The 23193-nt window shown below is 29.7% G+C and overlaps 1 protein-coding gene across 1 annotated transcript in view; it reads right to left on the bottom strand.

Annotated features, from left to right (window-relative positions):
* Window positions 1-117: 117 nt before the first annotated feature.
* LOC100201149 (golgin subfamily B member 1) overlaps window positions 118-23193 on the bottom strand; it is a 23916-nt gene continuing 840 nt past the window's right edge. The window contains exons 1-17 of the mRNA XM_065795525.1: window positions 22849-23193; window positions 20003-20183; window positions 19468-19642; window positions 18673-19065; window positions 18085-18311; window positions 17850-18011; window positions 17105-17743; window positions 16257-16631; window positions 15624-16053; window positions 15160-15352; window positions 13604-13757; window positions 12532-12675; window positions 3355-12418; window positions 2598-3271; window positions 1985-2164; window positions 1333-1810; window positions 118-950 (exon numbers count right to left, since the gene is read on the bottom strand). The exon at window positions 22849-23193 is cut by the window's right edge and continues 840 nt beyond it. Of these exons, the coding sequence (XP_065651597.1) occupies window positions 616-950; window positions 1333-1810; window positions 1985-2164; window positions 2598-3271; window positions 3355-12418; window positions 12532-12675; window positions 13604-13757; window positions 15160-15352; window positions 15624-16053; window positions 16257-16631; window positions 17105-17743; window positions 17850-18011; window positions 18085-18311; window positions 18673-19065; window positions 19468-19642; window positions 20003-20183; window positions 22849-23162 (14118 nt within the window). The 5' untranslated portion in view covers window positions 23163-23193 and the 3' untranslated portion in view covers window positions 118-615. The remainder of the gene's footprint in view (window positions 951-1332; window positions 1811-1984; window positions 2165-2597; window positions 3272-3354; window positions 12419-12531; window positions 12676-13603; window positions 13758-15159; window positions 15353-15623; window positions 16054-16256; window positions 16632-17104; window positions 17744-17849; window positions 18012-18084; window positions 18312-18672; window positions 19066-19467; window positions 19643-20002; window positions 20184-22848) is intronic.

Genomic DNA, 23193 nt, shown 5'->3' with positions numbered 1-23193 from the left:
CATTTTAAACTCTTAACATATTTCAAAGGCTTGTTTTTCTCAAAAAAAAAATCAGTTAAAATAAAACATTAAACATCGACTTTTTCTTCAAAGTTAATAACGAAAAAATAATATAACTCCAAGTGAATTTTTTTATTGCTTCCAAAATTAAATACAAATGGTTCACGTGTTAATTTGTGTGTTTGTGATATAGAACTATAATAATGTAATTAAAACTTAAAACGAATAAAAATCAATGTAAATACTTGCAAAAGAAACTTTAAAAATCTACAAAATTTAAAAAGTTATGTAAAACTTTCCGCTAGAATCATTATATATGGATTTCTGAGATGACCATATATGGAAAAAAATATAAACAAACTTAAATACGTATTAAAAGAATACATTCGAACTTCATTAAAAAATTTCATTAAAAAAAAATCTTATTCTGTAGAATATAATTTTCATCTACACACATAAATTATTAAGATTTCTAACTAAGCAGAATTTTGTGTTTTTTTATTTAAAAAACAAATAGTATTTTCCGACTTTATGCCAAAAACATCTTATTGTCATATTTATAAAATGTATTCGCAGTTTCCGACTAGTTTTTGATAAACTTCATTTAAAGCATTTCTAACGCTGATCCTTTGTTTTTTTTATAGTAACTCCAGTGATAGCAGGCTGCTTACTCTTTCCTTCACCTTTGCTGACAGTGACAGCTTCCTGTTTCTGCTGTTGAGTTGCTGGTTTTATTACAGTAGAAGATTTGACAGTTGTAGTTGTTGTCATCTTCTGTTCTTCTTTAACAATTTTTTGCTCTTCTTGATAAACTTTTGATTCGTCTTTTATAACTATCTGTTGCTCTTTAAAAAGGTTTTCTTCTTTTTGAACCTCTTCGTCACCGGCAACAACTATCGTCTGAGATCGGAACGGTGTTTGAAGGGGAATTGAAATGGAAGTTTCTGAGCCTGAATATATATATATATATATATATATATATATATATATATATATATATATATATATATATATATATATATATATATATATATATATATATATATATATATATATATATATATATATATATATATATATATATATACATATAAATATATATATATATATATATATATATAAATATATATATATATATATGTAAATATATGTATATATGTATATATGTATATATATATATATATATATATATATATATATATATATATATATATATATATATATATATATATATATATATTTATATATTTATATATATATACACATATATATTTAAATGTGCGTGTGCGTGGTGTGCGTGTGTGTGCTTATAAAGTAAGAATCATTTCTTACTCTCAATTCGCTTTGGGACAACTTGTACTTGTGCAGTATCGCGGTAATACTTGCTTTCTTGTGAGATACTTGCTGTTTGTTGTTTGCTTATATGAATTTCAGAAGTTTCGTGAAAGTACTTGCTCTCTTGATGGGGAATATCTTGTCTTCGCTGCCCTACTATGATTTCTGAAGTTTCATGAAAATACTTGCTCTCATGTTTTAAGTGTGGTTTTGTTGAGATGAGCATAGACGACGAATGAGTTGCAGATTGTTGCGCAATGCGAGCTTCAAGATCAACTATAGTTCTTTTTAATTTGCGTATTTTTTCCTGCTTTTGAGAAACAATTAATTTGTAAGAGTCAACTTCGTGTTCTTTAGCGTGTAACTTTTGACGGAATTCATCGCGTTCATCTTGTAACAAATGCTGAAGACGTTTGTAACGTTCATCGTTTTCATTTTTGTTTAACTCTGTTGCTTTTTGGAGTTCTTTTTCTACCTAAATATTATTTTTGTTATACAGTAATAAAGTTTCAAGTTAAATATTTTCAGCCAAATTACTAAAATGATTTTATAAAAAATTAATCCTACTTTAGATCTTTCTGTAAACACGGATAAAAAATATTATAAAATGCCATCGTAATTGTTATTAAATATTAAGCCATAAAAATACCTTAGTCAACTTTATAGTAATTTCTTTAATCTCTTTAACATATTTTTCTACAACAATTCTGTGTTCTTCTTCAATGGTAATTCTTAAGTGTTTGAACTTTTCAGCTGATTTCTCAAGTTTCGCTATGACGGTTTGATTTTGTTGAATTTTTTCTTTGAGTTGATCGCGCTCCTTTTGCACCTAAAAGGTTCAAAATGTTTGTATTTGTATTACATAACCATATTGGTATTATAACAATAATAGTAATATCAATAACAGTTATATTAATACCAATAACAATAATATAAATGTCAATAACAACAATACTTTAATAAATGACTGTTAGTAGTAATATGTGAAAACTTCATTACTACATTAAAGTCTAAAAGTCATTTTCCTGGACATGCTTATTCAGACATTAAGTTTTAACTCAAAGTGAAAGTTAAGCTTTTAGCCTCGATTAATCAAACGCTGATTCAGCGTGAGTAAAATGTTATAAATAATACTTAAAATCTAATAGCAATACTTTTGGGAATTTCAAAATACAATACGTTAAGTGCAACTAATCTATTCTAATCTATTCTTTAAATTCTATTTTTTTCTAAATTTACTTCCAAGCCTTTAAATTTTTTACCTCTTTAAGATCGTCTTTACTCTTGTTTAATTGCCATCTGAGTTGATCACTTTCTTGTTCATTGTTTCCTTTTTTGCTTCGCATTTCTTCAATAGTTGTTTCTTTTTCTTTAATTGTTTTTCCATATTCCTCAATAGTTTTGTAAAGTTCACGAACTTGTTTTTCGTTATCTTTTTTAGCTTCTTTTAGTCGTAATTTTTCCTCATTAAGTTCATTTTTAAGCGTAGCAGTATTTCGAAGAGCGGCTTCTAATCGAGCTTCTAAGTCTTTCATCGACTGACCCGATTCATTGTATTTTTTTTCAATAGTTGAAGTTTGATTTTGAAACTGGCTTATTTCAAATTTGTATGTGTTGATCTCTTTTTGAAGTTCTTCACATCGAATTTGGGAAGTATGGAACTCTTTAGCAAGGTTCTTGTATTTGGAGTCCCAATCGTTATTTAACTCGGTCATAATTTTTTTCTCATTTTCCATCGTTACTTTTTCACGTTTCAAAACTTCAACCCGACGCTTTAAATCTTCAATTTCAGTTTGGGCATTTGATTTTCCTTTTCGCTCTTGTTCTTTTTGGTCTTCAAGATACTTGTGGCGCATATCCTGGTGTTGGAATTCCTTTTCGGTTCTTGTAAACACGCGGTTGATTTCAGACAAATATCTCTCGTAATCACTAAGACCTATTTCAAGATAATACATAATTATTAGGAGTTAGTTGATATACATTTTAATTATTGTGTTTAAAAGATAACTTATTACTTACCGACATATTTTTTTTCGCTATCATCCTCAACAGTTATAAATGTAATTTCAAAATTGGCAAGTTTTTTCGAAATATTTTGAAGTTCTTGCTCAATAACCTGTCGAGTGCGTGATATGTCGTCGTATTCGCTTTTTGTCTGATTTACCTGGATTTTTAGGGCGTTCATTTCTATTTCCAACTTTCTGACGTTTGATCGAAGGCGTTCAGCGTCACTCTCTTTTTCTTGAACGCTCTTCTTTAATTCATTGATATTCTTTTCAGCCATTTCCTTTTCAAGACGAATTTGTTTCTGCAACGCTGAAATTTCTTTATCAAGGTTTTCGTGCTTGAATTTAGCTTGCTCGTATTGATCAGAAAGTGCCTGGTGCTTACTACGTTCTGAACGTATTTCAACCTCCAAGCGCGTTATTTGGGATTTGAATAAATTGTTATCCTCTTTTAAAGTTTTGTTTTCGTCTTCAGCGTCTTTTAGCTGAGAAAACCTTGACTCAAATTCACGGATTTTAGTTTGCATGCGTTGTGTATCTTCAGAATACAATTGGCTATTGTCTTTTTGTTTATTTACCAGGTCTTCAGCTTTACGCAGTTCCGAATCTAAATATTGGCTTTTCTTAAGTACATCGGACAGTTCAGATTCTAGCTTATAAACATTAACACGGGCATCTTCAAGTTCTTTTTCCAGTCTTTCTTCTTTTTCAACAAGTCTGTTATAATTTGTCTCAATTTTTGCGTATTGTTTGTGGTGAATCAATATTTCTTCTTGAAGATAATTTATTTTGGAGTTCTGCGAATCAATATCTGATCTAGCTTTTTCCAATTCATCAGTTAAATCTTTAACTTGGAACTCTATAGATCGTTTTTCTTCTTGACATGTCTGTAAAGCAAGGGCAATGTCTGCGGATTTACGATGAGTATCTAGAAGCTCTTTTTGCAAACGATCTTTTTCACGTTCAAGAACAATGTAGGATTGTTCAATTTTTTGACTCTTTTTGTTGAGAGATTCAAAATCGTTCTTAGTCTGGTTAGCAGAGTGTTGGGATACATCGTGCTGATTTTTTATTGCATCATATTGGGCCTGGAATTTTTCACAATCCAACTTATAACGTTCACGCTCCGATCGGCATGTGTCGTAAGAAGAGGTAAGCTCGGTTATCTTTCGATGGAAAACAGTGAGTTCATCTCTAAGCTTATTCTTGTCTGTCAAGCTATTTTCGTATTTCTCTTTCAGTTTACAAACAGATAAGTGTGATGCAATCATGTCTTGTCTGATTTTTTCTTTGTCTTCCTGAACGTGAAGATACTCAGCTTCCAGATCACTATATCGTTTTCTAGATAACTCTAGTTCTTCTCGTAGTGATTTTTTATCGTTTTCTGACGCATCAACTTCGTACTGTTTGTTTTCTAAATCTCTCATGAAAGATTCAAACTCGTTAGAAAGTGCTATGTTTTTGCTTCTTAACTCATCAGTAGTTGACTTAAAATGTGCAATTTCTTTAACTGCCGATTCATACTTTCGTTGGCCATCTAAAATTTGCTTTTGCAAGCCCATAATTTCTTCACGATCTATAGTAGCTCTGTGGCGGGCATCTTCTAATTGGCTTTCTAAATATTCTTTTTCTTTTTGAGCTTGCATTAGTTTGTTCTCAAATTTACTGATTCTGCTTGTGATGTTTTGGATTTCTAGCAAAAGTCCTTCTTTCTCTAGTTTTAAAATTTGATTGGATTCTTTTAACTCATTGTATCTTCGCTTTAATGAATCAATTTCTCCTTGGAACTCTTTTTTAAGATCTTCGCTAATTTCTTGGAAAGCTTCCAATTCGGAAATTCTTTTTCTTGCAGCCATAAGTTCACCATTTAACGTATTTTGCTTATCTTCAATTTGTTTAAATGCTCGTTGCAAAGTATCATTTTTGTCTTTTGCAGATGCAATTTCGTGCTCAAGTATTGTAACTTTTTTCTGAGCTTCTAACATATCGGCATGCAATTTAGATTCACGATTTTGAAGACGTTTTATATTTTCTTCGAGTTGGTTAATTTTTTCTAATGCATTGTTCAACTCCTTCTGCAGATCGTCTCGTTTTTCACACGCCATGTAGTAATCACCCTCTATTTTGCTGTGTTTTTTATGTATTTCAGCAAGTTCATTTTGAAGTTCTTTCTTCTCACGTTCAAGATTATCAGCAGCCCATTCAAGTTTATTCATCTTGCTCTTTCCAGCATCAATGTCTCTTTCAATATCTGCTTTTTCGGCTTCCAGTTTTTGAATTCTTAAATCTTTATCCGCAAGATAGCCTTCAATGTCTTCAATTTTCTTGAGTAAACCTTTTTTGTTGCTTTTTAATGCAGCACACTTACCTTTTAAATCATTGCTTTCTTTCGTTAACTCCTTTAGTTGGTTTAACAGGTTTTCTTTTTGGTCTTTTAACGAATCATAGTCAGACGGGATGTCTGCTTTGCGGTTGTTTAAAGAAATTTCGTGTTTGAACTTTTTGTTCTCAGAAATTAATCGATTGTTTTCATCTTTAATCTGTTGCATACTGTTTCTTAAATTATCAATGTCTTTAGAAAGGCGGGAAATTTGGTCTTTTAATATATCTTTTTCTGATTCTAGTTCCATTATTTTTAATTGCAAGGTTTGGTTATCTTGTTTTTGGGTCCTGTTATCTAGCCGCAATTTTTCACGATCATTTTTGATGGCTCCAAGTTCTTGTTTAAGTCCTTCCAACTCGTTTTCTAATTTATTTTTTTCATTTGTTAATTTATCTAAAAGTGATTGTTTCTCGTTTACCTCTTGTTTGTAGCGCTCTATTATTTGTTCTTTTTCACCAATGCTACGATGAAGTTCTGCATTTTCGTCTCGAAGACGTTTACCTCTAGCATTTTGCTCGTCGAGTTGTCGCATAAGTTGTGAATACTTTATTTCGTTATCGTGAATAACTCTTTCATATTCTTCAGCTTTGCGTTGTAGATTTGAAATTTGCATCTGAAGCTTATCATGCTCATCTCTCAGTATTTCAATTTCAGATTCAAGTTGAGCGTAGTTTTTACGTTCTGAGTTCAGTTCCTCACGCAGATTTTGGATTACAGCATCTTTTTCCTCAATGGTTGACTGCACTTCTGCAAGTTTTTGATGAAGATCGTTAATTTCATTGAAGTATTTTTGAACTTTGCCTTCTAAGCTGCTTCGATCTCCTTCACTTTTGCTCAACTTCACTTTTAAAACAATTACTTCTTGTTGAAGATTTGTCATTTCTTTGTGTGCATTAAGTAGCTCAGACTGCAGTTCTTTTTCTCGGTCAGTCAATCGGTTGTTAATACCTTCCAACTCTTTGACTTTTCTTTCCATAGCAGCCACGGCTTGCTTGTATTCTTCACGTTTGCTTGAAATTGATTCAATGATCACTTCTAGTTTTGTAATCTTCTTATGTAGACTAACATGCTCTTTGAGCAAAGCATCTCTTTCATTTTCAGCCGCGGCTTTTGCAATCTCTGAATTTTCAAGCTGCTTGCGTAGTTCATCTATATTACGGAGGGCAGCATTATTATCTACTGCATCGACTTCAGGAGCTTTTGAAATTTTAATTTCTATATCAGAAACTTGTTCCAACTTCATTTTTTCTCTTCTCAACCCTTGGATTTCATGTTCATAACCATCAATCTGTTTTCTTAACTGTGCTATTAACATTTTTGAACGTTCGTTTTCTCCATTCAAATTTGTTATCATTATTTCAAGATCTTTAATTCTTTTTTCGTTGAAGGCGTGTTCATCTTTTAAAAGGCCGTAGTCTCGTAATAAATTATTGTACTTATCCCTTAGTTCACCGTAGTTAGCTTCAACAGCTGACAAGTTTGCTTGTAATCTTTCTTTCTCGTCACGCAATGTTTCAATTAATAGGTCGTTTGAAATACCTCGGGCCTTTAATCTATCTAATTCTTGTTCTAGATCTTTTATTGTCTTTTGTAGTTTATTGTTAGTATTTTTGGTATCTTGTAAATCTTTTCTCAGCGAATTAGCTTGACCTTCAATTGTTTTTAGCTGACCGTTTAGCCCATTAATAGCAATTTGATGTTCTGTATTTTCTCTGTTTAGCCTATCTATGGTTCTCTTTAGCTCAGCGTTTGCATTTTTCAGATTGCCGTTCTCAAGTTTTAAACGATGAATTCTAGCTTTTGATTCGCTAATTTCGCCCTGCAATTGAGCATCATTTTGACGTAGTTTTCGAATTTCGGCTTCCATTAAACCATTTTTTTTTAACTCATCATTCAAATGTTTTGTTAAGTCATTTTTGTCGTCTATTGCTGCGTTTAATAAATTTTCAAGCTCAGTGATTTTCTTTCTCGCTTCAAAGTACTCTCTTTCCACTTCTTCTTTTCTGCGTTGGATTGCATCGCTCATTGCATGCAAATTGTTTAACGAAAGGTTTAACGCTTCGTTCTCTTTCTCTAGCGTAGCCTTTTCCATTTTTAATTTTTCAATCGCACTTTCAATATCGTCGCATTTTTTACTTAAGCCGTCTAGAAGTCTTGTCTTTTCGCTTAACTCGCGATTATTTATATTGAAATCATTCCTCATTTTTTCCAAGTTGTTAACGACAACTTCTAACTCTTTTTCTGCTCTGGTTTTTTGTTTTTGGAGCTGATCAAGAAGATGTTGAATGTCTTCAATATTTTTATTTAACTGCATGTTCTCTTTTTCTAGTTTCTCGTTCAACGAGTTGAATTGCTCGTTCTGCAAAGTAAGAGCGTCATTCTCACCTTTTAATTTTTCTAGTTTCTTTTCCAGTTCATGAACCTTTTGTTTTTCATCCTCGAAAAATTGCGTAATTTTACTTAGTTTTGATTGGGCGAGCTCATAACGATTTTTGTATTCATTCTCATTCTCCATTGATTGTTTAAGCGCGGATTCCAGATCAGTAATTTTATTTTTTAGTTCTTCAATTCCTGCTTCCTGCCTCTTAATTTTATCACGGGCAGCCTCGTAAGCTGGTTCTACTTCAGCTAATTTAGTGTTAAGACCTTGTAAAGTATTTTCTAGATCCTGAATCTTTGCAAATAGATCATCAATTTCTTTTTCTTTATCGGTAAGATCTTGTTTAAGGAGTTCTAACTCGTTTTCAATTTCTTGTCGAGTTCTTCGAAGTTGAGCAATCAGCTCATCTCTCTTTCTAAGTTCTTCATTGACTCTTTTGTTTTCAAGATTGGTGTCTTCAAGTTCCTTATGGATATTTTGATTTTCTTCTTTGAGCTGAATATTATCATGGCGAAGTTCTCTATTTTCTGCCTGGGCGTCTTGAAGCTTAGCCCTTAAATCTTCTATTTCATCTTCCATTAGATAGAGTTTAGCTAAAACTTCGTTTAACTCCTTTTTAAGTTTATCATTTTCCAGTTCGGCTTTTTGTAATTTATTCTCGAGTTCGGATACAGTTCCTTGCATCTTAATTATTTCTTCTTGTAAACGATTTTGTTCTCTAGTACTTCTTTCATAGTCTATTCTAAGCTGATTAACCATCTGTTTGTAGTTAGCAACTTGTTTTTCCAAATTTACTACTTTAGCTGTCAGATCATCAATAATATTTTTCTTTTCAGCGATTTCTTTTGTTGCATCGGCATACTTGAACTTGTAATCCGCTAAATCTCGTTCAATGCGTTGGTAATCGTCTTTAAGTTTGTCGAATTGATTTTTTAATGAATCAAAGTTATCTCTTAGATCTCTGTTATCGTTTATTTCTTTTTCTAATTGTGACTTGAGATCTGCTATGGTATTAAGTGCATCTTTCAGTTGGGCTTTTAGATCATTGTTGAGCGCTAAGCTTTTGTTGTATTTTGTTTCCAAATCACGGTATTTGCCCTGGAGATCTTTAAATTTGGTATTCAAGTCATTCTTTTGTTTAAGAAGCTCCTGGTAGCTTGTTTCTAACTGGTTGTATTTATTTGTCAAAGTATCAAGCTCTCCATGAAGTCTGTTTTCTCGTTCAGTACTTCTTTTTAATTGCGTTTCAATTACAACTAATTGCTTATGGGCCGCATCAGCTTTCAATCTAAAGTTGTCTTTTTCAGATTTCAAAGTAATGATAGTCTTCTCAATTTTTGTATTTTTAGCAATTTGAGCTTGAAGCTCATTTTGATTTCTTTTTACTCCATCTTTAAGTTTGTTATATTCTACTTTTAGTTGGTTGCATTCTTTTTTGATATTATCTCTTTCTTTTTCTGCTTCTTGTCGGATGATCGTAATTTTTTCAATTATGGTAGTTTTCTCAATAATTTCTTGATGATAGATCTCGACAGTTTTTATTACTTCGCGAAGTTCAGATTGACAACGTGAAAACTCTTCTTTTTCAACACGAATGTCGTCAAACTGTCGCTCAACGTCGTTTTTAAAATCACTTCGTTCTTTGTGCAAAACTTGACACTGCGATTCTAAGCTATTAGCACGATTTACTGCGTTTTGATAGTTACGTTCAAGCTCTGACTTTTCTACGACAAGCTTTTCAATTCTTATTTCCAGAGACTCAATTCGAACATTGTAATTTCTAATTTGTATTTCAAAATCTTGTCGCGTACCATCTAAGCTTTCTACTAAAACTTCGCGATTGATAATTTCATTTTTCAAGTTTTCAATTTCAACTTCGTACGTGTGTGTCTTAACATCCATCTTTTCAATAATGCGGTCTTTTCTGAATATTTCTTGTTGTAATGATTCAACAGTTCTCTGAAGATCCCTTATTTGACCTTCAAGCTTTAGTATTATTTCTTTGTATCTCATTAAATCTTTTCTAGCATCCTCTAACTGATTTGCAAGGTTATTTTTTTGTTTGATCAGGTTGTCCAGTTCACTTTCTAATCGATTAACTTCCTGTCTTAGTCTATCATTTTCCTCTATCAAATAATTCTTTTCTTGTTCAAGAATAGCAATTTGATTCTCTAAATCATCAATATGTTTTTTAGCAGCCATCAGTTGGTGTCTTAAGTTATCGTTTTCAGCTTTTAGTCTCTCGATTTCTTTTTCATCATCGGAAATTTTTTGTCGAAGACTATCAATTAAAGCTTCTAAATCCCTTATTTGCTCTTGATTATGAATATTTTCTGCTTCTAGCTGTTTGTTTTTAAGTTTTTCATCATTAAGTGCATCTTCAAGAGCTTGCAGCTTTTGTTTTAAGTCAGAAATTTGTTTTAAAAGTTCTTTTTCACGATCAGAACATTTCATGTGAGCTGTTTCCAAGGTCACATACTTTTTCTGTAATTCATACAAAGAAGCTTGTAAGTCTTCTTTAGCTCTTTTTGCTGCTTCAAGTTGATCTTCAAGTTCTTTAACTCTATTGTTTGCTAAATTTAGTTTTCCTTGTAATGATCGTTTTTCATTTTCCAAAGCGTCATTAGTTCCTCTCAATCGATCATTTTCCTGTTTCAAGATATTATTTTCGTTTTCCAAAAGATCAATTTTTGCACGTAATTGCTCAATAATAATATCTCTTTCATAGATTTGCTTTAACTTCTCATTTCGATCGCGATACAACTCTTCAATATCGCGATTTAAATGTCTATTTTCTTCTAAAGCAATTCTAAGTTCTTCTGCAAACTTATCAACTTGTAGATGAAGTTCTGAATTTTCTCTCAAAATGGATTGAAGTTGAGGTTCAAGCTTTGCTAAACGTTGCTCATAAGCTAGAGCTTGTCTTTGCGCTTCTAAGCGATTGTATTCAGACTTTTCAAACTTATTTTTGAGATCATCGTATTTGTTATTAAAAGCAATAAGCTCTTCTTTTAAGCGATCTTTTTCGACAGCAAGCATCTGATTGGCAGATTCCAAGTCACCAACTCTTTGTCGCAATCGAATAAGTTCTTCTTGAAGACTTCTATAATCATCTGAAAGAGAATCAAACTCTTGATTTTTATGAACCAACTCATCACGTGCGCTTTGCAACTGTCCGGTTAAAGTAGCTATTTTTGCACGCATCTCATCAAGTAGTTGATTTTTTTGTCTTAATTCTTTTCTAAGGCTATCAGAAGCTCGCTGGGTATCTGTCAGCTGACGCTGAGTTTTTGAAAGCTCGTCTTTAGTTTCTTGCAGCTTTTTCTTTAGATGATCGTTGTTGTTTTTATATTCATCGCGTTGTTTGTTTGCTGCACGAAGTTGTGGCTCAATTTTTGCAAGCTTTTGTTTCAACGCTGATAGTTCAGACTCAATTAATTGAGCCTCTTGAACAACTTTATCAAGGTTGTTTTTAAGCTCATCTTTTTGTCTTTCTGAGTTGTTAAGTTGTAATTGTAAATCATCTTTTTCTTGTTCAAGCAGGTCAAGAGTAGTTTCCAGCTCACTAATGTGTTTTCGGAAAGAGTTAATTTGATCATGTGCATTGTCCAAGTCACTTTGAAGTTTTGCAATTGTTGCATCTCTATCATTAAGCAAATGTTGAATTGAATTTATTTCTGTTTCCAAATAAATAATTTTATTTCGAGAATCTCTAATTACATCATCAAGATCTTTTATTCTATCTTTTAACGCTTTGATTTCTTTAAGAAGATCATCTACTTGCGTTTCCAATGCATTATTTTGTCGCTCCAACTCAATAATGCGATTTTTGAGAGATTCGTTTTGGTCTGACAAATCCTTTACTTTTGCTTCAGATGCATTCAATTTCTTTTCAATTTTCTCTTTTTTTTGTAACGCGATCTGTTCAGCAGTTTGCGCTTTACTTAATTGTTCTTTAAAGATATCCATATCAACCTCCATCTTGTAAAGCTTATTTCGCAAATCTTCAATGATTTTATCTCTTTCCAATATTTGATCCGCATATCGCTCGCATACCTTTTGATGTTCTAAATATTCACGTTGCACGCGTTCAAATTCTTCCTTGTATTTCTGTGATTGAGCTCTTTCAGCTTCTAATTGATCATTAGTATAATCACGATCTTTAATTACCATATCAGTGTGAGCTTCCAATTTTGCAATCTTAGCTTTGAATCCACGTATTTCTTTATCAGAGTCACGTTGAAACACCTGAAAATCTGTTTCCGTATCAGTGCACCGACTCTTCCAATCGGTCACATCACGTAATATTTTATCCTAAAAAAAATTTATGAAGTATAGTATTGTTACATTTAAAAACATTTTTCCAATGGTCATTATAATTAAATTTTCAATAACAAATGAAGCCATGCATAAAAAACACATTTTACCTTTTCTTCTTCGCTTGATTTGTATAAACCTTCCAATTCATAACAACGTTGTTTGTGATCATTAAGTTCGTTTGCTAATTCGTGGTGCTCTTCCTGGATTCTTTCGACTAGTGACTTGTAGTTTTCGGCGTCATGTAAGGCAACCTTGAAATATATATATGTATATCTATATATATATATATATATATATATATATATATATATATATATATATATATATATATATATATATATAAGTATTTTTTTTTTTTTTCTTTAGCGATAAAACTAACTTTGAGAAATGAAGCAAACTCTAAATATTTATATACTTTTACTTATTTCAAATAAAGATGATTTGCAAAAAAGTATAACAAATGGAACCAGAGAACAAAAAAGCCCCAATATACGAAGCCCTTCTCCCAAACGTGAGAGCAACATGTTAATAAATTTTCCTATTCTTTACTAAATTTATATTCATCTATCAATTTTAAATTCCATAGAATAATCTTTTAGCATTCAAAAACAATGAACGCCAAAATATTTAACTTTTTCAATTAAAGGAAAGATAGATACTATTTAAAGACATACTGTGATAAAAAATAAAATATATAAAAGCTAGAAAACTAAGTTTGCAATAAAAAAATTCTAAAAAGAGTTCGAAAACTTGAGCAATTTTAAAGAATATAGTAGAAACTAAAACAAAGAGAAACAAAAAGCAGCCGTGTTAAATTTCTGGCTCCAAACCAAGAGTTTCAATGCCAGCACCTGCCAATTAAATGAATTTAGTAAGGAAGGAAGCTTAAACTTTTAGGTACTCTTTACTTTATCGCTTAAAAAAAATTACGACCATTGCTTAAAATTCAAGAGGACAAATGAAAAACTTTGGACAAAAAACCTAAAACATTTGTTATTTAATAGAGTATAAAATATAAAGTTGTTTTATATTGTTAATTCAAATTGAAAAGGTTATGTCCGCTTTGCTCACCCTCCCCTCCCTAACCATCCAAATTTTATCTTTTTTTACACAATTGATTATCTTTTGCCGCAGTTATATATTTTTTTAAAACACTAAAAATTTTCCATAATAACTTACTTGTAGTTCATTTCTTGCGTTTTTGAGGTCATTACGTAGTTGTTCCATTAATCTGTCTTTACCAGCGGCATCATTGCTGCTTCCATCCCATCTTGTTTGTAGTTCATGGTATTCTCTTTGGATTGTTCTATAGTCTTCAGTGTGCTTTTTATATCTAAATTGTGTAATATAATTTAGAAATAAAAACATAAAATGTTGCAGTCAAAAACATCCTAAACAAATTTTATAATTACTAGTGCCTTAGCATTTCTCTTTTTTTTGTCTAGCTGTGTAGTTACACATTTTCTATGACTTTATGATTGATAAATTGTACAAAGATAATAATGTATTTAAAGATCAGAGGATATTTAAGTCAAATTTAATAATACATTTAGACTTTATGGAATGGGCCCCCAGAAATAAAATTTTAATAATAAAGAATGCATGGGAACTAACAGTTAATCGAGATGAACAGCTAGTTCCCATGCATCCATTTTAGTTTCCATGTTTCCCTCAAAGTTATCTAAAAGCATTATTATTATTTATTGCGATTATCGTTGAGGCCAAAAACTAAAGTCAGGCCATCTTCTCTTTCGAAGACAAAGGAGAAGTTCGCTCGGTTTCAATAATTTATAAAGTTAGCTGCTCTATTCATAAAATGCTATAGAAAATACACTAAACACTGAAATTGTTCTGTAAACACTAAGATTGTTCTGTAAATACTGAGATTGTTCTGTAGTTATCTTTCAATGTTTTGTTATCACAGTTTTGTCTGATAGAAAACTTTTATTTCCTATAAAAAATGTTTTCTACATTTTTTTTGTTGGAAAATCTTTTGACAAGCTGAAATTTGCAAAAATGATGAGAAAAACAGCTAATTTGTCAGCTACGTCTTAGTTACATTTTCTAATGTCACATCTGGACAAAGTATCAGATCATTGCATATGATTTTTGACACTATTTAATAACTTTGCATATTATTTTTGACAAATTTGTTAATTTCACCATTTATTTCAAGCTTTTATTTTCTGGTTACTTTTAATAGTTTTAATTATCATCTAATGCAATACTAGTATTTTAATTTTAATCAAAAACACACAGTATTGTTCCTTGCTCTTAATAGAGCAGAAAATTTGGTGTAAAACTATTATAAACCCAAAAGAAGAAAAGTAAAGTAATTAAAAATAACTTATAAAAAATGGTATAGCATATATTTTTTGAGTTTGTTCCTTCCTATTTAAATCCATGTTTATGAATAGCTTTTATCTTTACTTTAAATTTAAAGTAAAGATAAAAGCTATTCATAAACACAGACGACGGTTCCATTGCCTCCATCGAAATCTTTTTTCTAGCTTGTCTTAAAACTTTAACACACAAAATTTTTATAACTTTTTTATTACAAAGTTGATTTCATTTTTAACTTGTGTATCACCACATAACAACAATGGGACACATGTAGTTGAAAGACAAAAAACATATTTGTAAATTTTTTGATTAATTTTTTTTTGACAAGAATCAATTTATAGCTTATTGCAATAAAGTAATATATATATATATATATTTTAAAAACAACTAACCTCATACGTGCTTCATTTAGTTGGTTCTTCAAGTCCGTGTTGAGGTGGTCTGCAGTTAAAAGTTGTTCTTCAAGAATTCTGTATTTGTTATCTACATTTCGTTTTAGTTCTTCATTTTCACGTTGAACTATTTCATTCAAGGCTTCAAGTTCAAATATTCGACCTAATGCTGCTTTAAGGTCATTAGAAATTGCTAAAATATTAAAAGAAAAAAAAAGAATTGTTTATTATTTATTTTAAGCTAAATCTTTTTTCTAAAATAAATTTTGGTTTAGAAATTAAAAAAAATTAACAAAACAAATAACTTTTTTTCTAACTTTAAAGCAATTAACTCATTTTGTTTTAAGTTTTTGTTAACTAATATTATTTTCTATTTTTTTTTACATTTTCTCAGAAAGAAAAAAAAAATTATATGAATATATTTATAAAAAGTTAATCTTTTTTTTTTACTGAAAATAACTAACCATCTTGTTTGTCTTCGTACTGTCCGATATGCAAATGAAGGGTGGTGTGCTGATCCTTCATCAACTGCAGTTCTTTTTCTAATCGTGTATTAGATTGCTTAAGAGCAGATGCCTCTTGTGCATAAACAGATTGGTTTATCTTGTGCTTTTGCAACCCTTCTTCAAGTCCTGGGACTCGTACTTCATATGTTTGCAAAGCCTTTTTGCAACTATCGTTCTCATCTTGTAAACGTTTAATAAGTACTTCTAAATCGGTAGATCGACGGTTACATGCACTCAATTCTTTGTTCAATCGTTCTTTATCTCGTGACATTGAATCAAACGTAGTTTTGAAACTTTCAATGTCTCGAAGCAACTTTTCATTTTCACGTTTAAAGTTTTCCTTTTCGTTTTTAAGCTGATTGCACGTGTTATCTTTTTGTTCATTTTCCTGATGAAAAGTATTTTTTTAAACCAATATTTGAAATATGTTAATAATTTAAAAAACAAATATAAAAAGAAACAGTATATATATGCATATATATATATATATATATATATATATATATATATATATATATATATATATATATATATATATATATATATATATATATATATATTGATTTTAATCCTGTTCATATAAATTATTACTTTAAGAGTTGCATCAAGTCTTTTTTGTAAATCAACAACCATGGCTTTGACCCGATTAAGCTCTTCTCTGTGTTTTAATGCATCATCTAGTTGCTGTTTCATAGCTTGCTCTTTTCTTTTAAATTCTTGAATTACTGAATCATGCTGCAAGTGACGGGTTCTATTGGCATTAATTTCGCGAGCCATCTCACTGTTCTCTCTACCCAACTTTTCGAGTTCTTTCTCGAGTTTTATGCTCTTTTTTTGGAGAATGTAAAGTTCTCGTTCACAATCTTCCTTATCTTCCTGCAACTTATGACTAAGGTTTCTCAATTCGCCGACAGACATCTCCATATTGTTTGAGTCTCTTAAGAAACGCTCTTTTTCGGTTTTTGCCTGGAAAAGTTATTGAAGTTTAATATAGTTTATAGTCTTAACATCATATAGCATTATAACATATTGATTATTATTATTTTATTATGTTTTTTAGATTGGGGTGCTTTTAGGAGAGTAATTTCCAACTTCGACACTCCATTAAATTCTATTGAATTTTAATTTAGTTGTATTTAAATTTTATTTTCTACATTTGCATCAGCCATTGCATCACCCATTGAATTACCCACTACATCGCTCATTGCACTTTTTTGTTTAAACTTATATTGATTGATTTTATTTAAATTGCAAAACTTTGAATTGTAAAAACTTATATAAGATTTTATGTCTCAAATAAAATGTAATATTTCGATTAGGAAGGGAATTTTATAAGATGAAGGAGACGGGGTATAAAAAAATGTCTAGAGGGCTTCCTACTTTAAAACTACTTAAGCCACTTGTACCTGTATTTTTTTATATAAATATACTAAACCTACCTGTTGCGCAAGTCCTTCAATGTTGAGTAGTCTTTCATGAAGACTTTTATTTTCCTCAATAAGGCGATCATTATGTTGTTGCAGGTTTCGAACCTCCTCTTTAGACTTTTCTAAATCACTAGTAACAAACTTAAGCTCCTCTTCAAACAATCGTCGCTCTTGCTTTAGCTTTTCAAAAAATGAATCCCTTTGAATATTTTCGCGTGCTATAGCTTCCAATTTATATTGTAGTTCTTCAACTTTGCGTTGCTTTTTAAGGACTTCGTCTCGGCTACCGTTCAACTGTCGATTGCACTCATCTAACTTGTTTTTAAAAATGGCCATTTGCTTTGAAGCTTCTTTTAACTCAATATCACTCTTGGCTACACGTCGTTTGCAAGACTCTACTTCTGTCATGATTTCTGCTCGTTCTTGTTTCAACCTATCGTTGTAAGCCTTAAGCTCGACAGCTTGTTTCTGTGAAGAAATAAGATCGAATTGTAAGACTTCTTTTTTCTGCTGGAGAGTCTCGTATGCGCCACGCATGAGTAACAAACGTTGAGTTGCAGGAGCAAGTTCTTGTTGAAGTTCAAGTTTTTCTTGTTGACTGGCTTCGTACGCAGCTTCAAGACGTGAAATTCTTTTGTGAGCGGCAAGAATCTAAAACAAATTATGCAATACTGCTAAATAAACCACCTTACAAAAAATGCTAATATAAAAAACTGAAAATATTTTTGTAACTTATATATATATTTTGTATCTTTACCTCAGTCTTGAGCTGCGACTTAGCCTGAATTGTTGCATCTTCATCGCTACTCATTCTACTCAAATTCTTTTTCAGTTCGGTCAGTTCTTGCTGAAGAGTCGTCTTCCTGAATTGCATTTCTTCGTACGCCTGTTCAACTTCACACATTCTGTCGTGTCTTTCCTAAAAATTTTATTATTTAATTGAAAAAAAAAATTAAATGTAGAATTCTTCATTATAAAAAAAAAAGAAATACCTTTAGCTCCCTTTCAACATCCGCTTTCTGTTGCATCAAGCTATCTTTGGTAACTATACACGCATTCAATTCAGCTGTACGACTTGCATATTCATCTTCTAAAGTTGTGATCTTCTTTTTCAAATTTTTTACTAACGTATCTCTGCTGTTTATATCGTGGGTCATAGAATCCATTTTTCTCTGGTAATCTCGAAGTTGGGCTTCTATTTTGTGAAAATCTTCTTTCCCTAAACATAAATTTTTTGGAAAGTTTTTATGGTTCTTTTTTTTTTGTTTTTTTGTTTTTTTGTTTATCAATAGCTCAAAAGTTAACCATGAATTGTGACTCTAAAAGAATAAATTGTTTGTTATATTGTTAATTAATTTTTTGAACATATTTTAAAATAATTTGTCATATTACTTTTAACAATTTTTGTCACCATTTTGAAAACGTTTACTTTTTAACCCTAGTTTTTAACTGCAATAATAGTGCGAAGCTCTTTTCGCAGTAAGTTTATATTACATTCTTAAAAAATAAACGTGTTTTAAAGTTGGGATATAAAGTTTTAAATTGGAATATATGAGTTACAAATATACAAAAATATTTACCTTTTGTAGTGCTTTGGGTTATGATCTCGATTTGGTTTTTTAAATAGTCTCGTTGTTTTGTTGCATTTTCAAGCTGAACTTGTATTGTAGATGTTTGATTGTTGGCAGAACTTAGTTCAGAACGAAGTTGATAGTTGTCAGTGTTTAGTTTTTCATTGATTTCTCTTAGCTCTTGATTTTCCTGCGATAACATTTCCAACTCACGAGAAAGCGCTTCTTTTGAAGCTTTGAGTAAACCAATTAAGTCGTTTTTTTCTTTTAAATCGCGCGAATAGTTTTCATGGATTCTTTTCAGATCATTAAGTTGCGTTTGGAGTTTTTTAAACTCTGTCAATAACGCTTCCTTTTCTTTCATCAACTCCTCATCTTTTGCGCTCATAGCTTTAGTAAATCCTTTAAAAAAGTTTGAGTTTCAGTCACAGACTCAATTAAGTGAAAAAATTAGAAAATAGTTTTTTTTTTATAAACAACGTTTTTATGTTCATTAACTTATATTTCTTTAATTTAACATGAATTTTATTTCACTCCAATTTTTTCTCAAAGCTACCGTTTTCATGTTTGCAGAGGCAAGAAATGAGATTAAGGAATGATTATATATTGCAAAAAAAAAGAGATATTGGATAGGTGCGAAAGATCAGCGGACAATGTCTAATTGTAAAAAACATGTTAATTTTTTTAAAAAGAGCGTTCTATTGAATTAAGGGCCTCATTTTTTGCCTTGACATCACATAAAAATTTGCGGGCTCTGATGCAATGATACAAAAAATTATTTTAAAAGTGGTTGGTTAAAACAACCTTGTTCCAGTTTTTCAAAGTTTTTATCTACGGGACTGATATGCTCATCTGTCTCGTATTGCTGAATAGTGGTGGTTTGTTTTTTATCAATTCGAGTCGTAGTTGTGCGCTTGATTTTTGTTGACGAAATGGTTTTCGTTACTTGACCATCGGTTACATCCTGATGAGTTCTAAGCTAAATTAAACAGATTATTAGTCATAATAAAAAATATTTAACCAAATATAACTATAAAACTATTAATTATATATTTTATACATATGTATATATATATATATATATATATATATATATATATATATATATATATATATATATATATGTATATATATATATATATATATATATATATATATATATATATATATATATATATATATATATATATATATATATATATATATATATATATATATATATATATATACATATGTATAAAATACACATATATATAATTACAATAACAATAATAAAAGTATAATGAAAAATAAACACGAGATTAAAAATAAAACTAAAAGTGATTTTAAAAATAATTACTTTTTCAACCATCCATTGATAATCAAATTCAAGGCCAGCTTTTTCATTTTGAATTTGTCGCATTTTATCCACAAAGACCAATTTCTCCTTTTGAGCAGTTTCCAATAAATCGTGAAGGTTTTGTATTTCAGTTTGTAACTGACGAATGGCTTTGTCTTTCGCATTTCGATGAAGTCGTGTACTATATATATATATATATATATATATATATATATATATATATATATATATATATATATATATATCTATATATATATTCTTAATATCATCGTAATATCGTAAATTCTCTTAACGACGAATATGCCCTAAGTTTAACTTTTTTACGTTAAGTATTTTTTTAAGATTATAACTCATTGCCAAAAGGTTTGGTTGTAATCACGCAAAAGCGACTAATATTTAATAATTATATATTTTTTAATACTTAACATTTTTAGTTGACAAACGATTAAAAACAATTTAAAATTTTTAGTTCTATAAAACAAGAACTAAAACTTTTATAAAAATATATTATTTCAAACTTTTTATTCTCTATAAAATAGTATTTCAAGTCTTATCTTAAAAATTTGTTTTTTTTTCATTAAAAATAATATCATTTTATACTTTTTTAATTTAATATTAGTTTTCAGACTACCCTACAACCCCTCCCCCCTCCAATTTGGAAGCTTATTTGCAAATTTAGGGTCCCTTCACAATTTTTTTAATGAGGAGGGGGGGGGGGCAAGGGCTTCTAATCCACTGCATTGGTTTCACGTTTTGTTTATTTTTCTCTTGCGAAATTATGAAAAACAAAAAAAAAAAAACAAGTTTAAAAATGTATTTAAATCCATTTACTTAGGATTAAATTTTTAAAACGAAAATTTTTAATTTTAAAATTTAATTACATTTAAGGAAATCCAAACATTTATTTAGATATTTTTTTATGGTTTCGTTTCTAAAATAAAATAATTTATTTCTTGTATATTATACTAAATATTATTATAAACTAAATACGATTATCAGTTATCATTTTATCATAAAAATGTGTTTATAAGTTTTATCTCATCACTCATTCATGGTTATCACATCACTCATTCATTATATTTTACTTAAATACATTTATCTTGTAAATATATTCATTATTTACACCCGTCATTTCATCGGATAAATACATTAAAGCGTAGATATATTCATCATTTATCTCACTCAAAAGATGTTACTCATTTATCGCACAACACATTTATTATGCCAATTTATCACGCAAAAGTATTCATCATTTATCACAGTATACATTTTACCATGCAAAATGATCTATCATTTATACTCTATATTGTTAACGCAAAAGCGTTTTTTAACTATTATGTTTATCAAACATCATAAATTTTTATTTTATATATTAGAAAGTAAAAAAGTTTGAGGTTTATATATTCTACTAAATTTTGAGAATAATTTTACGTAAAAAAATGTCGAATACTTAATCGCAAATCTATTTAATGGTTTGTGCAATTTAAGTGCACGTCAGGCAAAAGCTGACGTGTCGTCGCAACTACTTTATTTATTTGTGGATTATGACATTTTAATGATTTTTATTCAAGATTGAATAAGATTTGCAGATTCTTTTTTAAAATTAAATGTTAAGTTTGACATTAAAAAAACAAACATATCAGTTAAAAAGTTTTGTTTCCAAAATTCTACAAGAGACTTTTTGACTGCAGAGTAGGTAAAATAAAAAATAGAATAAATTTATATATTTTATTAATAAATTTATTTATTCAGAACAAAATTTATGTAAATTGTCTAGAGCAATTTTAACATTTAAGTAAACTTATGCCGATCAAAAGTTTATATTGTTCGGTTTTTATATATATTTTTTCAGAAGCATTTACTTTAAAAAATTATTTTAAAAGTTGTTTAATAGATTAAAATTTGTGTTAATATTTAAATTTTGATCCCCCGCAAAAAATTATTAGATCTTTAACGTAATTTTCGAAAACCGAATATTTTTCCTTCGGCGTTAATTAATTATTTATTTTGATTTTGTAAATAAAGGGGGTAAAAAATCAAAACAACAACAACAACAACAAAAACACGCTTGTGTTCCTTTTTTCAATTTAAAATATTTTTTAAAGTACATTCAGCTTGTTTTTCAATTTATTCTAATAGAAAACCGGTACAAATAATGGTCTAATTTAACAATTTTACAAAAAATTTTTAAGTTAATAAATTATAGGTTTGTTTTATTGTTCCTGTCATTTTTAGCTAATTTAAGCCAGTATTTTTTGTTAATGTTAATATTTTTGGAATTCTTTAATAATTTTGGAGTTTCCGTTTATATTCGTTGCGATTATAAAGCACAAGTAAATTAATATCTAATGTTAACTAAATTCAAAACGATGCGACTTTGATTTATGCTTAAAAACTATTAAAAGAGACCTCGGTACTAGATTAACAGTTAAGTGATGAAGTTTGTTCTAAAAATTCTCTAATAGTCCTAAAAGAAATATTTTTTAAAATTTGGTTTAAAAATGTGTTTTGTTGTATAATATTTGTTAAAGTGAATTCGGAATTTTTTGTTGCTTGATATAGTTTGATTGGTGAAAAATTTATTCAAAATTCTTCAATAAAATTGTTACAAAGGGGGGGGAGGGGGCAAAATTTGGAGATTTTTTGTAACCAGGGTTTTAATATCATAATTGAACACTCATAATAAGAAAAAAAAAATTAATAACGATAATTATTTTTATATCATATTCTTAAGACTTCAATTTTGCGAAAAAAAAAAAAAGCCCGATGCCTGCACATTTTTTTTAAAATTTGGTGAAGAAACTGGCAATTACGGAGTTAATAACAAAATATGAAAATTTCCAAACCTTTGGTACTTTTTGTAAACCTCTTCAGTAATTGTTTGTGAGGATGCGAGTTCATTTTTCAAATGTTGAATTGTTAACTCTTTTCCTTCCAGTTGCTCCTTAAGGTCCATGCATATTTGTTCTCGACCCATAATTTCAATTTCTGAAGTATAATCACGTGCTCGTTGTACATTATTGAGATCTTCAGTAATTCTGGTAATTAATTCTCCTTGACTGTCAACAGTGGCTTGTAACTCTATGTTCTCTATTTCAAGAGAAACAGATGTAACTTGACGCTCATCGTCGAGCTTCGCGTTTGCGACAAGATTACTCATACTTTTTTTGTACGAACTTAAATTTTTGTTT

Source organism: Hydra vulgaris, chromosome 04 (genome assembly GCF_038396675.1).
Source record: "Hydra vulgaris chromosome 04, alternate assembly HydraT2T_AEP".
In the NCBI taxonomy this organism is placed as follows: domain Eukaryota; kingdom Metazoa; phylum Cnidaria; class Hydrozoa; order Anthoathecata; family Hydridae; genus Hydra; species Hydra vulgaris.
The sequence above is the reverse complement of the archived record's forward strand: the minus strand, read 5'-3'. Positions and strand labels throughout refer to the sequence as shown.